Below are 20,783 nucleotides of genomic sequence, written 5' to 3'. Positions count from 1 at the left end.
TCTCCTGTCTGCCGGGAGACTGAGTGAGACTAGTGGGCTGGTTGTCTGCTGGGAGACTGTCTGAGACTAGTGGGCTGGTTGTCTGCTGGGAGACTGTCTGAGACTAGAGGGCTGGTTGTCTGCTGGGAGACTGTCTGAGACTAGTGGGCTGGTTGTCTCCTTTCTGTTGGGAGACTGAGTGAGACTAGAGGGCTGGTTGTCTCCTCTCTGTTGGGAGACTGTCTGAGACTAGTGGGCTGGTTGTCTCCTCTCTGCTGGGAGACTGGATGAGACTAGAGGGCTGGTTGTCTCCAGTCCCAACAGAACCTTTATTATTCATACTGAGACTTCTGTTACCAGTTTCTACAGAAATCTATAACTCTCCCCTCACACTCCCCCCTCACACCCTACCTACACATCCTAGCCACACACCCTACCCACACATCCTAGCCACACACTCTCCCCCCACACCCACCCCTCACATCCGTACCACACACCCTCCCCCAACATCCTCCCCTCACATCCTACCCTCACACAGTGCTCTCTAATATACTACTATATGTTTCGTAAAGCCTTCAGGAAGATAGGGTAAATGTTATCTAAAGTGTGTGTGTTTGTTTTCATGCAAGTGAATGTTTGTTCCAGGGATCCCTCTGTCTCGTCAGGGCAGAATGTGACACTACCGAGACGTGACACCTGGCTGTCTGCTTGGAATATAGGGTATCACCGGCTCTCTGTCTGTGTGACACCTGGCTGTCTGCTTGGAATATAGGGTATCACCGGCTCTCTGTCTGTGTGACACCTGCGGCTGGATTCCCCCTCTGTCTTTTCCTTTCTCCTTTATCAACCAATCATACAATCTCTCCTACTCACCTCATCCCTCTCTCTTCGCCTCTACCTCTCTCCTGTACCTCCTCTTTTATTCATCCTCAGGTCGCTTACCTCTCCTTCTCCCTTGGACCTCTCTCAATTCAATTCAATTCAAGGGCTTTATTGGCATGGGAAACATGTGTTAACATTGCCAAAGCAAGTTGCCTCTCTCTCTCTCTCTCTCTGTCTGTCTGTCTGTCTGTCTGTCTGTCTGTCTGTCTGTCTCTCTCCCTCTCTCTCTCTCTCTCTCTGCCTCTCTCTCTGTCTGTCTCTCTCTCTCTCTCTCTCTCTCTCTCTGCCTCTCTCTCTCTCTCTCTCTGCCTCTCTCTCTCTCTCTCTCTCTGCCTCTCTCTCTCTCTGCCTCTCTCTCTCCCTCTCTCTCTCTCTCTCTGCCTCTCTCTCTGCCTCTCTCTCTCTCTCTCTCTCTCTCTCTCTCTCTCTCTTCAATTAAATTGAAAGGGCTTTATTGGCATGGATAACATATGTTTACATTGCCAAAGCAAGTGAAATAGATAATAAACAAGAGTGAAAAAGATCCAAAATAATAAATATGTGTCTGTGTACAGTGTTGTACCGATGTGCAAACAGTTAGTACAAAAACGAAAATAAATAAGCATAAATATGGGTTGTATTTACAATGGTGTTTGTTCTTCACTGGTTGCCCTTTTCTTTGTGGCATCAGCTCACAAATCTTGCTGCTGTGATATTTCACCCAATAGAGATGGGAGTTTATCAAAATTGGATTAGTTTTCTAATTCTTTTAGCATCTGTGTAAAATGAGGGAAATATGTCTCTAATATGGTCAAACATTTGGCAGGAGGTTAGGAAGTGCAGCTCAGTTTCCACCTCATTTTGTGGGCAGTGTGCACATAGCCTGTTTTCCCTTGAGAGCCGGGTCTGTCTACGGCGGCCTTCTCAATAGCAAGGCTATGTATTCTCTGTTTAGTTCAAGAAGCATTCTAGTTTGCTTTGTTTTTGGTAAATTCTTTCCAATGTGTCAAGTAATTATCTTTTTGTTTTCTCATAATTTGGTTGGGTCTAATTGTGTTGCTGTCCTGGGACTCTGTGGGGTGTGTTTCTGTTTGTGAACAGAGCCCCAGGACCAGCTTGCCTAGGGGACTCTTCTCCAGGTTCATCTTTCTGTAGGTGATGGCTTTGTATTGGACGATTTGGGAATCGCTTCCTTCTAGATGGTTGTAGAATTTAACGGCTCTTTTCTGGATTTTGATAACTACGGGTTATCGACCTAATTCTGCTCTGCATGCATTATTTGGTGTTTTACGTTGTACACAGAGAATTTTTTTGCAGAATTCTGCATGCAGAGTGTCAATTTGGTGTTTGTCCAATTTTGTGAAATCTTGGTTGGTGAGTGGACCCCAGACTTCACAACCTCATAACTGAGTCAAGTATTTTTTAGCCAGATCCTAATTGGTATGTCACATTTTATTTTCCCTTTGATGACATGATGTTCATAGGTTTGTGGAAGTTACCTGTGGCGCTGATGTTTAGGCCGAGGTATGAATAGTTTTTTGTGTGCTCTAGGGCAACGGTGCCTATTTGGAATTTGCATTTGTGGTTCTGGCAACACCATTATTTTTGTCTTTCGGAGATTTACTGTCAGGGCCCAGGTATGACAGAATCTGAGCAGAAGATCTAGGTGCTGCTGTAGGCACTCCTTGATTGGGGACAGAAGCACCAAGTAATCAATAAACACTAGATATTGGACTTCAGAATCTAGTAGGATGAGGCCGGGGGCTGCAGACTGTTCCTGTGCCCTCGCCAATTTGTTTATATATATATATATATATATATATATATATATATATATTTTGAAATGGGTGGGGCTTAAGCTGCATCCCTGTCTCACCCATGGCCCCGTGGAAAGAAATGTGTGTTTTTTGCCTATTTTAACCGCACACTTGTTGTTTGTGTACATAGATTTTATAATGTCGTATTTTTTTCCCCCAACACCACTTTCCATCCATTTGTATAGTAGACCCTCATGCCAAATTGAGTCAAAAGCTTTTGAAATCAACAAAGCATGAGAAGACTTTGCCTTGTTTTAGTTTGTTTGTTTGTCAATTAGAGTGTGCAGGGTGAAAACATGGTGTGTCGCACAGTAATTTGGTAAAAAGCCAATTTGACATTTGAACAGTACATTCTTTTCACTAAGGAAATGCACGAGTCTGCTGTTAATGATAATGCAATTTTCCCAAGGTTGCTGTTTATGCACATCCCACGATAGTTATTGAGAACAATTTTGTCTCCAGTTTTGTTGTTTGAGGTGATCAGTCCTTGGTTCCAAATACTGGGGAAGTGGCCAGAGCTAAGGATGATGTTAAAAAGTTTAAGTGTAACCAATTGGAATCTGTGGTCTGCATATTCTTTCATTTAATTTAGGATAGCATCAACACCAACATACCTTTTTGGGTTGGATGGTTTTTATTTTGTCCTGTAGTTCAATAGATGTAATTGGAGAACCCAGTGACTTCTGGTAGTCTTTAATAGCTTTATCTAAGATTTATATTTGACTCAAAAGTTTGGACACACCTACTACGCCAGACCTTTTTGGGTTGGAGGGTTTGTATTTTGTCCTGTAGTTCATTCAATGTAAATGAAGTATCCATTGGGTTCTGGTAGTTTCTAATAGTTGATTCTAAGATTTTGTACTTGATCATGTATGTTTTTGCTGTTTATTCTTTGTTTTAGGACCAACAAAAATTTGAGAAGTGGTGTAGCCATACATCTTCATTTTGGAAAGATAATTATTTGTGTTGTTGTTTGTTTAGTGTTTTCCAATTTTCCCAGAGGTGGTTTGATTCTATGGATTTTTCAGTTACATTGAGCTGATTTCTGCCGGGCTGTTCCTTCTGTTTCCGTAGTGTATTTTTGTGTATTGCTTTAGTGATTCACCATAGTGAAGGCGTAGTGTATTTGTGTATTGTTAAAGTGATTCACCATAGTGAAGGCGTAGAATCAGGTTTTCTGGTCCTCTATGTTTTTGGATAGGTTTCTCAACTTCTTGATTAGGTTTTTGCATTCTTAATCAAACCATTTGTCAATGTTGTTAAACTTTCTTAGGTTTTATGCATTGACATTTTTAGATTTGATATGGAAGCTGAGAGGTCAAATATACTGTTTTAGGTTTTGTACTGCCAAGTTTACACCTTCACTGTCACAGTGAAACATTTTCTTCAGGACGTTGTCTAAAAAGGACTGAATTTGTTGTTGCCTTTTTGTTTTTTTGATAGGTTTCCACACTACTTTCCTTCCATCTATAACATTTCTTAATTTTATTTAGTTCCTTTGGCTTTGATGCCTCATGATTGAGTATTGCTCTATTCAAATAGACTGAGATTTTGCTGTGATCTGATAGGAGTGTCAGTGAGCTGACTGTGAACTCTCTGAGAGACTCAGGGTTGAGGTTATTGATAAAGTAGTCTGTAGTACTACTGCCAAGTGATGAGCTATAGGTGTACCTTCCATAGGAGTCTCCTTGAAGCCTACCATTGACTATGTACAGACCCAGAGAGTGACACAGCTGCAGGAGTTGTGATCCATTTTTGTTGGCTGTTTTGATAACATTGTGTCTAGGGGGGCATATTTGGGTGGGAATGCTGTCACCTCCGGGTAGGTGTTTGTCCCCCTGTGTGCTGAGGGTGTCAGGTTCTTGTCCGATTCGGACATTTAAGTCGCCACAGACTAGTACATGTCCCTGGGCCTGGAAATGGTTGATCTCCCCCTCTAGGATGGAGAAGCTGTCATTGTTAAAGTATGGGGATTCTATTCGGGGGGATATAGGTAGCACACATGATTTATTTATTTTCTGTAATATGTTCCTGATTTGACTAATTTAATTGTGGGTTAGGTCTGGTCTATACCAAATTTTTGCTGTTTCACACCTAGTAGTTTGGTGGACAGGACTAACAGCTCTCTGTAACCTAGAGGGAAAACAGTGGGTCAGTGTCCTGTAGGATGACAGTGCTTGTATTTCCAATTTCTCTCTCTCTTGCTCTCTCTCTCTCTCTCTCGCTCTCTCTCGCTCTTTCTCTCTCGCTCTCTCTCTCTCGCTCTCTCCAATGTAAGGGCTTTATTGGCATGGGAAACATATGTTTGCAACAGCAAGTGAAATAGATAATAAACAAAATAAATATGTGTCTCTAATGTGATCATACATTTGGCAGGAGGTTAGGAAGCGCAGCTCAGTTTCCACCTCATTTTCTGGGCAGTGGTCACATAGCCTGTCTTCTCTTGAGAGCCAGGTTGCCTACGGCAGCCTTTCTCAATAGCAAGGCTATGCTCACTGAGTCTGTACATAGTCAAAGATCTCCTTAATTTTGGGTCAGTCACAGTGGGCAGGTATTCTGCCAGTGTGTATTCTCTTAGGGCCAAATAGAATTCTAGTTTCCTCTGTACTTTGGTAAATTCTTGACAATATGTCAAGTAATTATCTTTTTGTTTTCTCATGATTTGTTTAGGTCTAATTGTGATGTTGTCCTGGGCCTCTCTCTCTCTCTCTCTCTCTCTCTCTCTCACTCTCTCTCTCTCTCTCTCTCTCTCTCTCTTTCTCTTCTCTCTCTCTCACTCTCGCCCCCGCTCTCTCTGTCTATCTGTCAGTGTCATGCTGTCTATCTGTCTCTCTCGCTCTGTCTAGCCGTCAGTGTGTCCTTAGAGCTTAGTTTCTTCCCCAAGTAGACAGTCTGTCTGTCCTTCTCATGTTTGTTTGTGTTGCCTGTCTGAGGCTGTAAAGTGTGACAGTGTGACAGACATGAGGAGTCAGATGGTGTTTGTTTCTGTGTATAGAGTGTCTGTTTCTAGAGAGTGACAGTCTGTCTGCAGTAGCAGGGGTCAGTCTAGGTGACCTGATTGATTGCAGTCTCTTCCAGTGTCCCATGTCTTTAAAATTTGGTCCCGCTTTATTTGAATGGGACGATGGTCATACTATCAACAAACTGTCTGTGAGGGTTAGAATAAGGGTTAGGGTTGTGGTAAGGGATATGTTTAGGGATAGTAGATAGTTAGTTGAAATGTTGCTGATAGTCTGTAGATAGATCGTCTAATGGTGGACTATCCACATAAAGTTTTACCATATCTGTGTCTCCATCACACACACACACACACACACACACACACACACACACACACACACACACACACACACACACACACACGCACGCACACACACACACACACACCTTGTCCTGTCCCCACAGGTCTGTCCACGTTCTGTCCAGGGTGTCATTATCATGTTCAGTTATCGCTCATCTGTCCAGAGTCTCTGAGTGTCTCCTTTACTCAGATGGAGATGACAGGATTTGGGTCAACTCAGTATTCATCAACTCAGTATTCATGTTGGATATTCATAGATACCGCCTAAAGGTTATGGATATTCATAGATACTGCCTAAAGGTTATGGATATTCATAGATACTGCCTAAACGTTATGGATATTCATAGATACTGACTAAACGTTATGGATATTCATAGATACTGCCTAAACGTTATGGATATTCATAGATACTGACTAAACGTTATGGATATTCATAGATACTGCCTAAACGTTATGGATATTCATAGATACTGCCTAAACGTTATGGATATTCATAGATACTGACTAAACGTTATGGATATTCATAGATACTGCCTAAAGGTTATGGATATTCATAGATACTGCCTAAACGTTATGGATATTCATAGATACTGACTAAACGTTATGGATATTCATAGATACTGCCTAAAGGTTATGGACACATTTAAAGCCAATCTCAGTGTGGAGATCCCCTCCCCCCAATGTTGAGACCCCCTCCTCCCCAAGGGGAGACTCCACCCCCCATTTTGGAGATCCCCTCCCCCAAATGTGGAGACCCTCTCCCCCATTTTGGAGACTCCCTCCCCCCATTGTGGAGACCCCCTCCCCCCTATGTGGAGACCCCCTCCCCCTATGTGGAGACCCCCTCCCCCCATTGTGGAGACCCCCTCCCCCCTATGTGGAGACCCCTCCCCCCTATGTGGAGACCCCCTCCCCCCTATGTGGAGACCCCCTCCCCCCTATGTGGAGACCCCCTCCACCCAATGTGGAGACCCCCTCCCCCCTATGTGGAGACCCCCTCCCCCCTATGTGGAGACCCCCTCCCCCCTATGTGGAGACCCCCTCCCCCCTATGTGGAGACCCCCTTCCCCCTATGTGGAGACCCCTCCCCCCTATGTGAGGACCCCTCCCCCCTATGTGGAGACCCTCTCCCCCATTTTGGAGACCCCCTCCCCCCTTGTGGAGACCCCCTCCACCCTATGTGGAGACCCCCTCCCCCCTATGTGGAGACCCCCTCCTTCCAATGTGGAGACCCCTCCCCCCTATGTGGAGACCCCATCCCCCTATGTGAGGACCCCTCCTTCCAATGTGGAGACCCCTCCCCCCTATGTGGAGACCCCTCCCCCCTATGTGAGGACCCCTCCTTCCAATGTGGAGACCCCTCCCCCCTATGTGGAGACCCCATCCCTCCAACCAGAGTACTCTTCAGGTCCACAGTAGATAACACGTAAAAACTTTGTCCTTGTCCCTAGAGTTTAGACATTAAAGCTACAGCATTTAATCCCAACTGCTGTGCTGTAGTTACTGTTCCACCTGTCCCTGTCTTTGCTTGAGCTTGGGTTGATTATGGGACTGCTTGAACAAATCCTACTTGCTTGCATCGACAGTAGATACCACTTCAAACCATGTCCTTGCCCCAGTACATTAATATCAGCACTTCTTCAAAACCGTTTTATATTCTAATGTACATCTTTTATATCATGACCCCCACCCCCCCACCACCCACCCCTCTCTCTTTCTCTCCCTGTCATAATACATTGACTTTGTCTGAACTTGCCTGATTAGAAGACTGCTTGACTGATGTTTTGCTTAGTAACAGAAGTGTGTGTTCTATGCCATCTGCCCCCTTCTTACCTACGTGACAGGAATATTCCCTTGCTCTGCATATGCCCGCTCTGGGCGCAGAGACCATGACTGAACGAGTGTGGCGGTTAAGTCCTTCCCCTCACCTTCAGGTAAGAGCTTTGTGTGAGTAAGTGGTTGCTGCTGTTATGTCCCGCTCTCTGGTGCATTCAAGCGAGAAACAAAGTTCCCCGTCGAAGGCCAAGAAAAAGTTCCTGTGAAGTAAAAGTAAACGTTTGGGAGATCCATAGAGGGAGGGAGGGAGGGAGGGAGGGAGGGAGGCAGGCAGGCAGGCAGGCAGTGAACAGTGGGAGTGAGTGGAATTAGCTGTAGTGAACAGTGGGAGTGAGTGGAATTAGCTGTAGTGAACAGTGGGAGTGAGTGGAATTAGCTGTAGTGAACAGTGGGAGTGAGTGGAATTAGCTGTAGTGAACAGTGGGAGTGAGTGGAATTAGCTTTAGTGAACAGTGGGAGTCAGTGGAATTAGCTGTAGTGAACAGTGGGAGTGAGTGGAATTAGCTGTAGTGAACAGTGGGAGTGAGTGGAATTAGCTGTAGTGAACAGTGGGAGTCAGTGGAATTAGCTGTAGTGAACAGTGGGAGTGAGTGGAATTAGCTGTAGTGAACAGTGGGAGTCAGTGGACCGAAGCTGTACTGTTGAAGGTGACAGATGTGTCTCTCCAACATTCTGTTATTGTTACCTGATGAACGGTGTGAAGACACAGGAACACAGGCTGGTCCAGTACATGTACAGTACCCGTCAGTAGTTTGGACACACCTGCTCATTCAAGGGTTTTTCTTTATTTAAAAACATATTTTCTACAGTGTAGAATAATAGTGAAGACATCCAAACTCTGAAATAACACAGATGGAATCATGTAGTAACCAAAAAAAGTGTTAATTAGAGATTAGATTTGAGATTCTTCTGAGTTGCCACACTTTTCCTTGATGACATCTTTGCCTACTCTTGTGTGAATGAATGTCAAGAGTGTGCAAAGCTGTCATCAAGGCAAAGGCTGGCTACTTTGAAGAATCTAAAATATGAAATATATTTTGATTTGTTTAACACTTGTGGTTGCTACATGATTCCATATGTGTTATTTCATAGTTTTGATGTCTTCACTATTATTCTACAATGTAGAAAACAGTAAAAATAAATGAAAAATCCTTGAATCAGCAGGTGTGTCAAAACTTATGACTGGTACTGTATTATGTAAATATATACTGTTTACTGGCTTAACTCTAAAGCCCTTATAGACGTGTGTGTGTGTGTGTGTGTGTGTGTGTGTGTGTGTGTGTGCGTGTGCGTGTACGTGTACGTGTGTGTGTGTGTGTGTGTGTGTGTGTGTGTGTGTGTGTGTGTGCGTGCGTGTGCGTGTGCGTGTGTGTGTGTGCATGCGCGCATGTGTGAGTGTGTTAGCGACACCCTGGCATGTCATGCTCCCTGGCCAGTGACGAGACGATGAGCTCAGGATCCAGTTTCAGACTGAAGATAGGAGGAGGCTATAAGAGAGGCGAAAGAGAGAGAAAGGAGAAAGGAGAAAGAAAGAGATCTGACAGACGGAAGACTATGGCGAATGAGTGATACATTGAGGGAGAGAGTCAAAAGAGAGTGAGTCCACCTGTTAGACAGAGGGAGTATTTATCTACCCTGAAGCTGCAGGAGCTGGACTGACCAGTTATTCAATAGACCGAGAGCTCTGAAACCTAAAACACCCTTACCCTCTGAACTCTGACCTTTTCACCCTTCTCTGGATCGGGGTGTGTGAGAGGTGAAGTCATGCTTGCAGCCCGCAGTAGTGGAGGAGGGGTGGGAGGTCACAACGGTCCCCCAGGACACAGAAAACACTCTGTAGCGTCGCTGAGCGGGAGCAGAGGCCACTGTAACGCTCAGGATGGCAGTAAGGATAGACGCAGTTCCACCCCAGGCCAGCAGGCTGCAGCACCACACAGAAGCAAGGCAGCACTGATTAGAGAGATGGAGACCCACTGGTATCTGAAGATGTGTGGACTTGCAAGGGGGGATTCTGTGGCTCAAAAGACAGGCATGCTGTACAGGTGAGTGACAGAGAGAGTGACTGGGACATACGGTCTGTTAAAGGGCTCATTGCCAATGAGCAGCATGCATGTGAATTTGAGTTTGGGGCGGGGGGGTTAGAGGGAGAAGTTTGTCCCTTAGTCCCTTAGATGGCCTCTGTTCGACCTTCCTCTATCACACACACACACACACACACACACACACACACACACACACACACACACACACACACACACACACACACACACTGTGCAAGCCAAAGGCTTTCTTTCTTTTTATCTCAGTCATGTGGTAATGCTGCTGTTTTTAACACCGGTCTCAGAGTGGACATCTCAGGGGTGGACATCTCAGAGTGGACATCTCAGGGGTGGACATCTCAGGGGTGGACATCTCAGAGTGGACATCTCAGGGGTGGACATCTCAGGGGTGGACATCTCGGGGTGGACATCTCAGGGGTGGACATCTCAGGGGTGGACATCTCAGGGGTGGACATCTCAGGGGTAGACATCTCAGGGGTGGACATCTCAGGGGTGGACATCTCAGGGGTGGACATCTCAGGGGTGGACATCTCAGAGGTGGACATCTCAGGGGTAGACATCTCGGGGTGGACATCTCAGGGGTGGACATCTCAGAGGTAGACATCTCAGGGGTGGACATCTCAGGGGTGGACATCTCAGAGTGGACATCTCGGGGTGGACATCTCAGGGGTGGACATCTTAGAGGTGGACATCTCAGGGGTGGACATCTCGGGGTGGACATCTCAGGGGTGGACATCTCAGGGGTGGACATCTCAGGGGTGGACATCTCAGGGGTGGACATCTCAGGGGTAGACATCTCAGGGGTGGACATCTCAGGGGTGGACATCTCAGAGGTGGACATCTCAGGGGTGGACATCTCGGGGTGGACATCTCAGGGGTGGACATCTCAGAGGTGGACATCTCAGGGGTGGACATCTCAGGGGTGGACATCTCAGGGGTGGACATCTCAGAGGTGGACATCTCAGGGGTGGACATCTCAGGGGTAGACATCTCAGGGGTGGACATCTCAGGGGTGGACATCTCAGAGGTGGACATCTCAGGGGTGGACATCTCGGGGTGGACATCTCAGGGGTGGACATCTCAGGGGTGGACATCTCAGGGGTGGACATCTCAGGGGTGGACATCTCAGGGGTGGACATCTCGGGGTGGACATCTCAGGGGTGGACATCTCAGAGGTAGACATCTCAGGGGTGGACATCTCAGGGGTGGACATCTCAGAGTGGACATCTCGGGGTGGACATCTCAGGGGTGGACATCTTAGAGGTGGACATCTCAGGGGTGGACATCTCAGGGGTGGACATCTCAGGGGTGGACATCTCAGGGGTAGACATCTCAGGGGTGGACATCTCAGGGGTGGACATCTCAGAGGTGGACATCTCAGGGGTGGACATCTCGGGGTGGACATCTCAGGGGTGGACATCTCAGGGGTGGACATCTCAGGGGTGGACATCTCAGGGGTGGACATCCTAGAGGTGGACATCTCAGGGGTGGATATCTCGGGGTGGACATCTCAGGGGTGGACATCTCAGAGGTAGACATCTCAGGGGTGGACATCTCAGGGGTGGACATCTCAGAGTGGACATCTCGGGGTGGACATCTCAGGGGTGGACATCTCAGAGGTGGACATCTCAGGGGTGGACATCTCGGGGTGGACATCTCAGGGGTGGACATCTCAGGGGTAGACATCTCAGGGGTGGACATCTCAGGGGTGGACATCTCAGAGTGGACATCTCAGGGGTGGACATCTCAGAGGTAGACATCTCAGGGGTGGACATCTCAGGGGTGGACATCTCAGAGGTGGACATCTCAGGGGTGGACATCTCGGGGTGGACATCTCAGGGGTGGACATCTCAGGGGTAGACATCTCAGGGGTGGACATCTCAGGGGTGGACATCTCAGAGTGGACGTGTGGTTGTCATTGTGGAGACAAAAGGAGAAATACATCAGTTGCAGAAAATATACTGTTATCAAATACAGCATTATCAAACACAGCTGATATTATCTGTCTGGTCAAGGACATTGTCTTTTAAGTGGCAGTGAATCCCTCATCCATCGGAGTCCCTTCACATGGAGAACAGCACAAAGAGGAGGAAGACATTAATTAAGCAGAAGAGATGGAGAGAAGGCAAGAGAAAGAGAGGGAATCCCATTGAGGTCCATTCCCACCATTCAGTCTGGAAATCTTCCTTCTCCTCTCCTTCTCATCCCCTCTCAATCTCTCCCTAACTCCCTGCTTGGCAGTTAACTGTGATTCAGTCTGTAATGGTACAAGACAAAGGAGAGAACAGACAAGGTTGATTAGACTCCGGAAGGAAGGAAGGAAGGAAGGAAGGAAGGAAGGAAGGAAGGAAGGAAGGAAGGAAGGAAGGAAGGAAGGAAGGAAGGAAGGAAGGAAGGAAGGAAGGAAGGAAGGAAGGAAGGGCTGCACTGAACTGACAATCATGTTTTCTGAAAGGGAACACATTGCGTTTCTAAAAGGTTGAGGGCTTCGCTGTACACAGACATAATGCAAGGCAGTTGAGTAACATAAACATGTCTCTATATATTAACATATACACACATATGTGTGTGTGTGTACGTAACAGTGCACAGATAGTTTGAGTGTGATGTGTTGTACTGTCATATTTAACTGATATCTCTCTGTTCCTGATGGTACAGTCATATTTAACTGATATCTCTCTGTTCCTGATGGTACAGTCATATTTAACTGATATCTCTCTGTTCCTGATGGTACAGTCATATTTAACTGATATCTCTCTGTTCCTGATGGTACAGTCATATTTAACTGATATCTCTCTGTTCCTGATGGTACAGTCATATTTAACTGATATCTCTCTGTTCCTGATGGTACAGTCATATTTAACTGATATCTCTCTGTTCCTGATGGTACAGTCATATTTAACTGATATCTCTCTGTTCCTGATGGTACAGTCATATTTAACTGATATCTCTCTGTTCCTGATGGTACAGTCATATTTAACTGATATCTCTCTGTTCCTGATGGTACAGTCATATTTAACTGATATCTCTCTGTTCCTGATGGTACAGTCATATTTAACTGATATCTCTCTGTTCCTGATGGTACTGTCATATTTAACTGATATCTCTCTGTTCCTGATGGTACAGTCATATTTAACTGATATCTCTCTGTTCCTGATGGTACAGTCATATTTAACTGATATCTCTCTGTTCCTGATGGTACAGTCATATTTAACTGATATCTCTCTGTTCCTGATGGTACAGTCATATTTAACTGATATCTCTCTGTTCCTGATGGTACAGTCATATTTAACTGATATCTCTCTGTTCCTGATGGTACAGTCATATTTAACTGATATCTCTCTGTTCCTGATGGTACAGTCATATTTAACTGATATCTCTCTGTTCCTGATGGTACTGTCATATTTAACTGATATCTCTCTGTTCCTGATGGTACTGTCATATTTAACTGATATCTCTCTGTGATCCTTTTCATTTATTGGGCCATAAGCACCATGACGGGTGTGTATGTTTTGATTGATAGGTGCAGTAGGATAGCAGAGGTGTGTGTGTGTGTGTGTGTGTGTGTGTGTGTGTGTATGTGTGTGTGTACTTGCATGTGTGTGTGTTTCTGAGAAACTGGGAGAACAATGGGAGGCTGATTTAGAGACATGGGTGGTCTGTCACAGTAACACTAGCTCAACACATGACCTTTACATGACTTTCACATGACCTTCACATGACCTTCACCAGTCAGTCAAAAGCCAGACCACAGCACAGGCACAACACAATGTTTATTTACATTTAGAGCCATTAAAGCCTTTATGATCCATTTACTAAGAAGTGACTTTTCAACAGTGAAAGAACATTACACTTTTTGTTGCTGTTGCAACACATGAGTAGAATGGTGTGGGCTGGATTAGATTAGCCAAATCTTTTTCTTTTTCAGAGCAATGATTTGGGGGGAAAGAGGTGTAATTGCACAATGTGACTATCTGTGGTGGGACTAGTGGGACTGTAGGTCTACTTCCTGCCAGAGGCATTATTACATGACTACTAACCATTTAGACTGACCTAGAAACACTGGTGCAACCAATACCTCTTCAACTGTCTCTCTGTTAATCTTCCAACTCAGAGCCATGCACGCAGACACACGCACACACACACACCTCTGTTCTGTGCCAGCCAACCTTTCTGAGTCTCCTACCACCGCTGTCAGAGTCCAAACTTCTGATTAATATTCTGTACCTTCTTTCCTCTGATATTTTTAATTATTTATAAACACAAACAAACAGAAACACCACAACTACACAATACACACCACAACTACACAATACACACCACAACTACACAATACACACCACAACTACACAATAAACACCGCAACTACCCGATACACACCGCAACCACCCGATACATACCATGATACACACCACAACTACCCGATACACACCACAACCACCCGATACATACCATGATACACACCACAACTACCCGATACACACCGCAACCACCCCGATACACACCACAACATGCCCACACCTGTGTGAACACTGAAAAAAAACACACAGTAGCCTCCTTTTTCAATACACATATACATTTCCTATGTATTCATATCCCTTGACTTGATGATTACATATAAATCAAATGTCAACCATCTACACACAATATAGAAACATCTCATTTACGTAAGTAGTCACACCCCTGAGTACATGTTAGAATCACCTTTGGCTGCTATCTCAGATGTGAGTGTTTCTAGGTAAGTCTTGAAGAGCTTTCCACACCTTCCACAGCATAATGTGTCAGTTTGGCACAGGACACCAGCTTAATGTGTCAGTTTGGCACAGGACCACAGCATAATGTGTCAGTTTGGCACAGGACACCAGCATAATGTGTCAGTTTGGCACAGGACCACAGCATAATGTGTCAGTTTGGCACAGGACCACAGCATAATGTGTCAGTTTGGCACAGGACACCAGCTTAATGTGTCAGTTTGGCACAGGACACCAGCTTAATGTGTCAGTTTGGCACAGGACCACAGCATAATGTGTCAGTTTGGCACAGGACACCAGCATAATGTGTCAGTTTGGCACAGGACCACAGCATAATGTGTCAGTTTGGCACAGGACACCAGCATAATGTGTCAGTTTGGCACAGGACACCAGCATAATGTGTCAGTTTGGCACAGGACACCAGCATACTGTGTCAGTTTGGCACAGGACCACAGCATAATGTGTCAGTTTGGCACAGGACACCAGCATAATGTGTCAGTTTGGCACAGGACACCAGCATAATGTGTCAGTTTGGCACAGGACACCAGCATAATGTGTCAGTTTGGCACAGGACACCAGCATAATGTTTCAGCTTGGCACAGGACCACAGCATAATGTTTCAGTTTGGCACAGGACCACAGCATAATGTTTCAGCTTGGCACAGGACACCAGCATAATGTGTCAGTTTGGTACAGGACACCAGCATAATGTGTCAGTTTGGCACAGGACACCAGCATAATGTTTCAGCTTGGCACAGGACCACAGCATAATGTTTCAGCTTGGCACAGGACCACAGCATAATGTTTCAGTTTGGCACAGGACCACAGCATAATGTTTCAGCTTGGCACAGGACACCAGCATAATGTGTCAGTTTGGCACAGGACACCAGCATAATGTTTCAGCTTGGCACAGGACACCAGCATAATGTGTCAGTTTGGCACAGGACACCAGCATAATGTTTCAGCTTGGCACAGGACACCAGCATAATGTTTCAGTTTGGCACAGGACCACAGCATAATGTTTCAGCTTGGCACAGGACACCAGCATAATGAAATTGGGTTCCTTTTAGTTTCTTTCTTTCCATTTGTATGAATACTTTATGAAGGCACTGTATCAATTTCCCCGTTAAATCAGACAAAATAAAATTGTATAGGGATTTTATAGCCTATCGTCTGGGGAGCATTCACAACTAATTGTCCAGATCATACCAATCATCATGTTGTCTTGTTCACTTGTCAATAACTTAAACAAATGTATCATGATTATAGCCGACCAATATATTAATTAACAACAAATACCTTTCTCTTTTGTGTCTTTGATGTGGTGAGGTGTAATAGTCCATCGTTCACCTCATTTCAGTAGCCTAAACAGTTCAATAGTCCTGTACCCTATTTGTCGCACATCGTCTGTTGAGAGGCTGTTCTACAGTCTACAGGCTACATTTCATTCCTTGCCATGTCCACCGTTCTCCTTGTCCAGGTTATCCAGGAATCGGGAAGTTGATTTCAGTGTGATGTCTCTTTCCTTCCATTTGACTCTTAGTTGTGCTGGGTACACAAAAGAGTATGGGATTTGTTTTTCCCATGGCTTTTCCTTTATGGGTTTGAATTATTTGCATTTCTTGTAGAAGTCTCTGTTCATGGCGGCGTAGATTATTTTTTATTTTACCTTTATTTGATGTAGAGTTGATGTAGAGTTGATGTAGAGCTGATGTAGAGCTGATGTAGAGTTGATGTAGAGTTGATGTAGAGTTGATGTAGAGCTGATGTAGAGTTGATGTAGAGCTGATGTAGAGCTGATGTAGAGCTGATGTAGAGTTGATGTAGAGCTGATGTAGAGTTGATGTAGAGCTGATGTAGAGCTGATGTAGAGCTGATGTAGAGTTGATGTAGAGCTGATGTAGAGCTGATGTAGAGCTGATGTAGAGTTGATGTAGAGCTGATGTAGAGTTGATGTAGAGCTGATGTAGAGTTGATGTAGAGCTGATGTAGAGTTGATGTAGAGCTGATGTAGAGTTGATGTAGAGCTGATGTAGAGTTGATGTAGAGTTGATGTAGAGCTGATGTAGAGCTGATGTAGAGTTGATGTAGAGTTGATGTAGAGTTGATGTAGAGTTGATGTAGAGTTGATGTAGAGCTGATGTAGAGTTGATGTAGAGCTGATGTAGAGTTGATGTAGAGCTGATGTAGAGCTGATGTAGAGTTGATGTAGAGCTGATGTAGAGTTGATGTACAGTTGATGTAGAGCTGATGTAGAGTTGATGTAGAGCTGATGTAGAGTTGATGTAGAGTTGATGTAGAGCTGATGTAGAGCTGATGTAGAGTTGATGTAGAGTTGATGTAGAGTTGATGTAGAGCTGATGTAGAGCTGATGTAGAGTTGATGTAGAGTTGATGTAGAGCTGATGTAGAGCTGATGTAGAGTTGATGTAGAGCTGATGTAGAGTTGATGTAGAGTTGATGTAGAGCTGATGTAGAGTTGATGTAGAGCTGATGTAGAGTTGATGTAGAGTTGATGTAGAGTTGATGTAGAGCTGATGTAGAGTTGATGTAGAGTTGATGTAGAGTTGATGTAGAGCTGATGTAGAGCTGATGTAGAGTTGATGTAGAGTTGATGTAGAGCTGATGTAGAGCTGATGTAGAGTTGATGTAGAGTTGATGTAGAGTTGATGTAGAGCTGATGTAGAGCTGATGTAGAGTTGATGTAGAGTTGATGTAGAGTTGATGTAGAGTTGATGTAGAGCTGATGTAGAGTTGATGTAGAGCTGATGTAGAGCTGATGTAGAGTTGATGTAGAGTTGATGTAGAGCTGATGTAGAGCTGATGTAGAGTTGATGTAGAGCTGATGTAGAGCTGATGTAGAGCTGATGTAGAGTTGATGTAGAGCTGATGTAGAGCTGATGTAGAGTTGATGTAGAGCTGATGTAGAGCTGATGTAGAGTTGATGTAGAGCTGATGTAGAGTTGATGTAGAGTTGATGTAGAACTGATGTAGAGTTGATGTAGAGCTGATGTAGAGTTGATGTAGAGCTGATGTAGAGTTGATGTAGAGCTGATGTAGAGTTGATGTAGAGCTGATGTAGAGCTGATGTAGAGTTGATGTAGAGCTGATGTAGAGTTGATGTAGAGCTGATGTAGAGCTGATGTAGAGTTGATGTAGAGCTGATGTAGAGTTGATGTAGAGTTGATGTAGAGCTGATGTAGAGCTGATGTAGAGTTGATGTAGAGCTGATGTAGAGTTGATGTAGAGCTGATGTAGAGCTGATGTAGAGTTGATGTAGAGCTGATGTAGAGTTGATGTAGAGCTGATGTAGAGTTGATGTAGAGCTGATGTAGAGTTGATGTAGAGCTGATGTAGAGCTGATGTAGAGCTGATGTAGAGTTGATGTAGAGCTGATGTAGAGCTGATGTAGAGCTGATGTAGAGTTGATGTAGAGCTGATGTAGAGCTGATGTAGAGCTGATGTAGAGCTGATGGCTCTCATACATCCGTCTCCGAACTTTTTAGCTTGGATGGCCAGTCGCAGAACTTTATCTTTGTCCCTTTAGTTCGATGATGTCCCTTGGTGTCCTGCTTGTGTCCCCTCTCGGGCCGCATGTTCGATGTGTCTGTATTTATTATTGATCCCCATCAGTTCCTGCCTAGGCAGCAGCTACTCTTCCTGGGGTTTATTATGGATCCCTATTAGTTCCTGCAAAGGCAGCAGCTACTCTTCCTGGGGTTTATTATGGATCCCTATTAGTTCCTGCCAAGGCAGCAGCTACTCTTCCTGGGGTTTATTATGGATCCCTATTAGTTCCTGCCAAGGCAGCAGCTACTCTTCCTGAGGTTTATTATGGATCCCTATTAGTTCCTGCCAAGGCAGCAGCTACTCTTTCTGGGGTTTATTATGGATCCCTATTAGTTCATGCCAAGGCAGCAGCCACTCTTCCTGGGGTTTATTATGGATCCCTATTAGTTCCTGCCAAGGCAGCAGCTACTCTTCCTGGGGTTTATTATGGATCCCTATTAGTTCTTGCCAAGGCAGCAGCTACTCTTCCTGGGGTTTATTATGGATCCCTATTAGTTCCTGCCAAGGCAGCAGCTACTCTTCCTGGGGTTTATTATGGATCCCTATTAGTTATTGCCAAGGCAGCAGCTACTCTTGCTCGGGTCCAGCAAAGTAAGGCAGTTATACAATTTCAAAAACATTACAATACATTCACAACAGATTTCACAATACACTGTGTGCCCTCAGGACTCTACTAAAACTCCACATACTGTATTTACAACACAAAATCCATGTGTATGTGTGTGTATAGTGCGTATGTTATAGTGTGTGAATGCATGTGGATGTGTGTGTATAGTGCGTATGTTATAGTGTGTGAATGCATGTGTCTGTGAGTACGTTTGTGTTGCTTCACAGTCCCCGCTGTTCCATAAGGTGTATTTTTTGCTGTTATTTTAAATCAGATGAAAGAAGAAGGAAACCGCACACTGCTCTTGATAGTATCACTGAGTATCAAAGCTTTGCCAAAAGCTCTGACGAAGGCCGTGAGGTAGATACGTAAAGCTTATTAAAGATCAGTGATACTATCAAGAGCAGTGATACTATCAAGAGCAGTGATACTATCAAGAGCAGTGATACTATCAAGAGCAGTGATACTATCAAGAGCAGTGATACTATCAAGAGCAGTGATACTATCAAGAGCAGTGTGCGGTTTCCTTCTTCCTTCATCTTGTTCAGCTGTTACCACGCACCTGCAAAAAAAGATTGCAAAGATGTGCGAGTGCCTTTTGAATTTTGAATTACTGTTTTTTAAATCGAAATGTACTGCTTATATAGTTACTTGATGTGGAATAGAGTTCCATGTAGTCATGGCTCTATGTCGTACTGTGCGCCTCCCTTCGTCTGTTCTAGACTTGGGGACTGAAGAGACCTCTTGTGGCATGTCTTGTGGGGTATGCATGTGTGTCCGAGCTGTGTGCCAGTAGTTCAAACAGACAGCTCAGTGCATTCAACATATCAACACCTCTCACAAAGTAGTTATGAAGTCAATATTTCCTCCACTTTGAGCCAGGAGAGATTGCCATATATATTATTAATGTTAGCTCTCTGTGTACATCCACGGGCCAGCCGGGCTGCTCTGTTCTGAGCCAATAGCAATTTTCCTAAGTCCCTCTTTGTGCCACTTGACCACACAACTGAACAGTTGTCCATGTGTGACAAAACTAGGGCCTGTAGGACCTGCCTTGTTGATAGTGCTGTTAAGAAGGTAGAAACTAGGGCCTGTAGGACCTGTCTTGTTGAAAGAGCTGTTAAGAAGGTAGAAACTAGGACCTGTAGGACCTGCCTTGTTGATAGAGCTGTTAAGAAGGTAGAAACTAGGACCTGTAGGACCTGCCTTGTTGATAGAGCTGTTAAGAAGGTAGAAACTAGGACCTGTAGGACCTGCCTTGTTGATAGAGCTGTTAAGAAGGTAGAAACTAGGACCTGTAGGACCTGCCTTGTTGATAGAGCTGTTAAGAAGGTAGAAACTAGGACCTGTAGGACCTGCCTTGTTGATAGAGCTGTTAAGAAGGTAGAAACTAGGACCTGTAGGACCTGCCTTGTTGATAGAGCTGTTAAGAAGGTAGAAACTAGGACCTGTAGGACCTGCCTTGTTGATAGAGCTGTTAAGAAGGTAGAAACTAGGACCTGTAGGACCTGCCTTGTTGATAGAGCTGTTAAGAAGGTAGAAACTAGGACCTGTAGGACCTGCCTTGTTGATAGAGCTGTTAAGAAGGTAGAAACTAGGACCTGTAGGACCTGCCTTGTTGATAGAGCTGTTAAGAAGGTAGAGCGACGCTTTTTTATTGACAAATTTCTCCCCATTTTAGTTACTGTGGTATCAATATGTTTTGACCATGACAGTTTACAATCCAGGGTTACCACAGGCAGTTTAGTCACCTCAACTTGCTCAATTCCACATGATTTATTACACGATTTAGTTGAGGTTTAGGGTTTAGTGAATGATTTGTCCCAAATACAATGCTTTTAGTTTTAGAAATATTTAGGACTAACTTATTCCTTGCCACCCACTCTGAAACTAACTGCAGCTCTTTGTTAAGTGTTGCAGTCATTTCAGTTGCTGTAGTAGCTGACGTGTATAGTGTTAAGTCATCCACGTACATAGACACACTGGCTTTACCCAAAGCCAGT

At 44.7% G+C, this 20,783-nt stretch overlaps 1 protein-coding gene across 1 annotated transcript in view; it reads left to right on the top strand.

Annotated features, from left to right (window-relative positions):
* Positions 1 to 9,288: 9,288 nt before the first annotated feature.
* LOC110508036 (voltage-gated potassium channel subunit beta-1) overlaps positions 9,289 to 20,783 on the top strand; it is a 264,532-nt gene continuing 253,037 nt past the window's right edge. Inside the window, exon 1 of the mRNA XM_036964964.1 lies at positions 9,289 to 9,836. Within this exon, the coding sequence (XP_036820859.1) occupies positions 9,559 to 9,836 (278 nt within the window). The 5' untranslated portion in view covers positions 9,289 to 9,558. The remainder of the gene's footprint in view (positions 9,837 to 20,783) is intronic.

This window comes from Oncorhynchus mykiss, chromosome 27 (genome assembly GCF_013265735.2).
Source record: "Oncorhynchus mykiss isolate Arlee chromosome 27, USDA_OmykA_1.1, whole genome shotgun sequence".
Lineage (NCBI taxonomy): Eukaryota > Metazoa > Chordata > Actinopteri > Salmoniformes > Salmonidae > Oncorhynchus > Oncorhynchus mykiss.
Note: the sequence above shows the minus strand (reverse complement) of the source record. Positions and strands in the feature narration are given on the sequence as shown.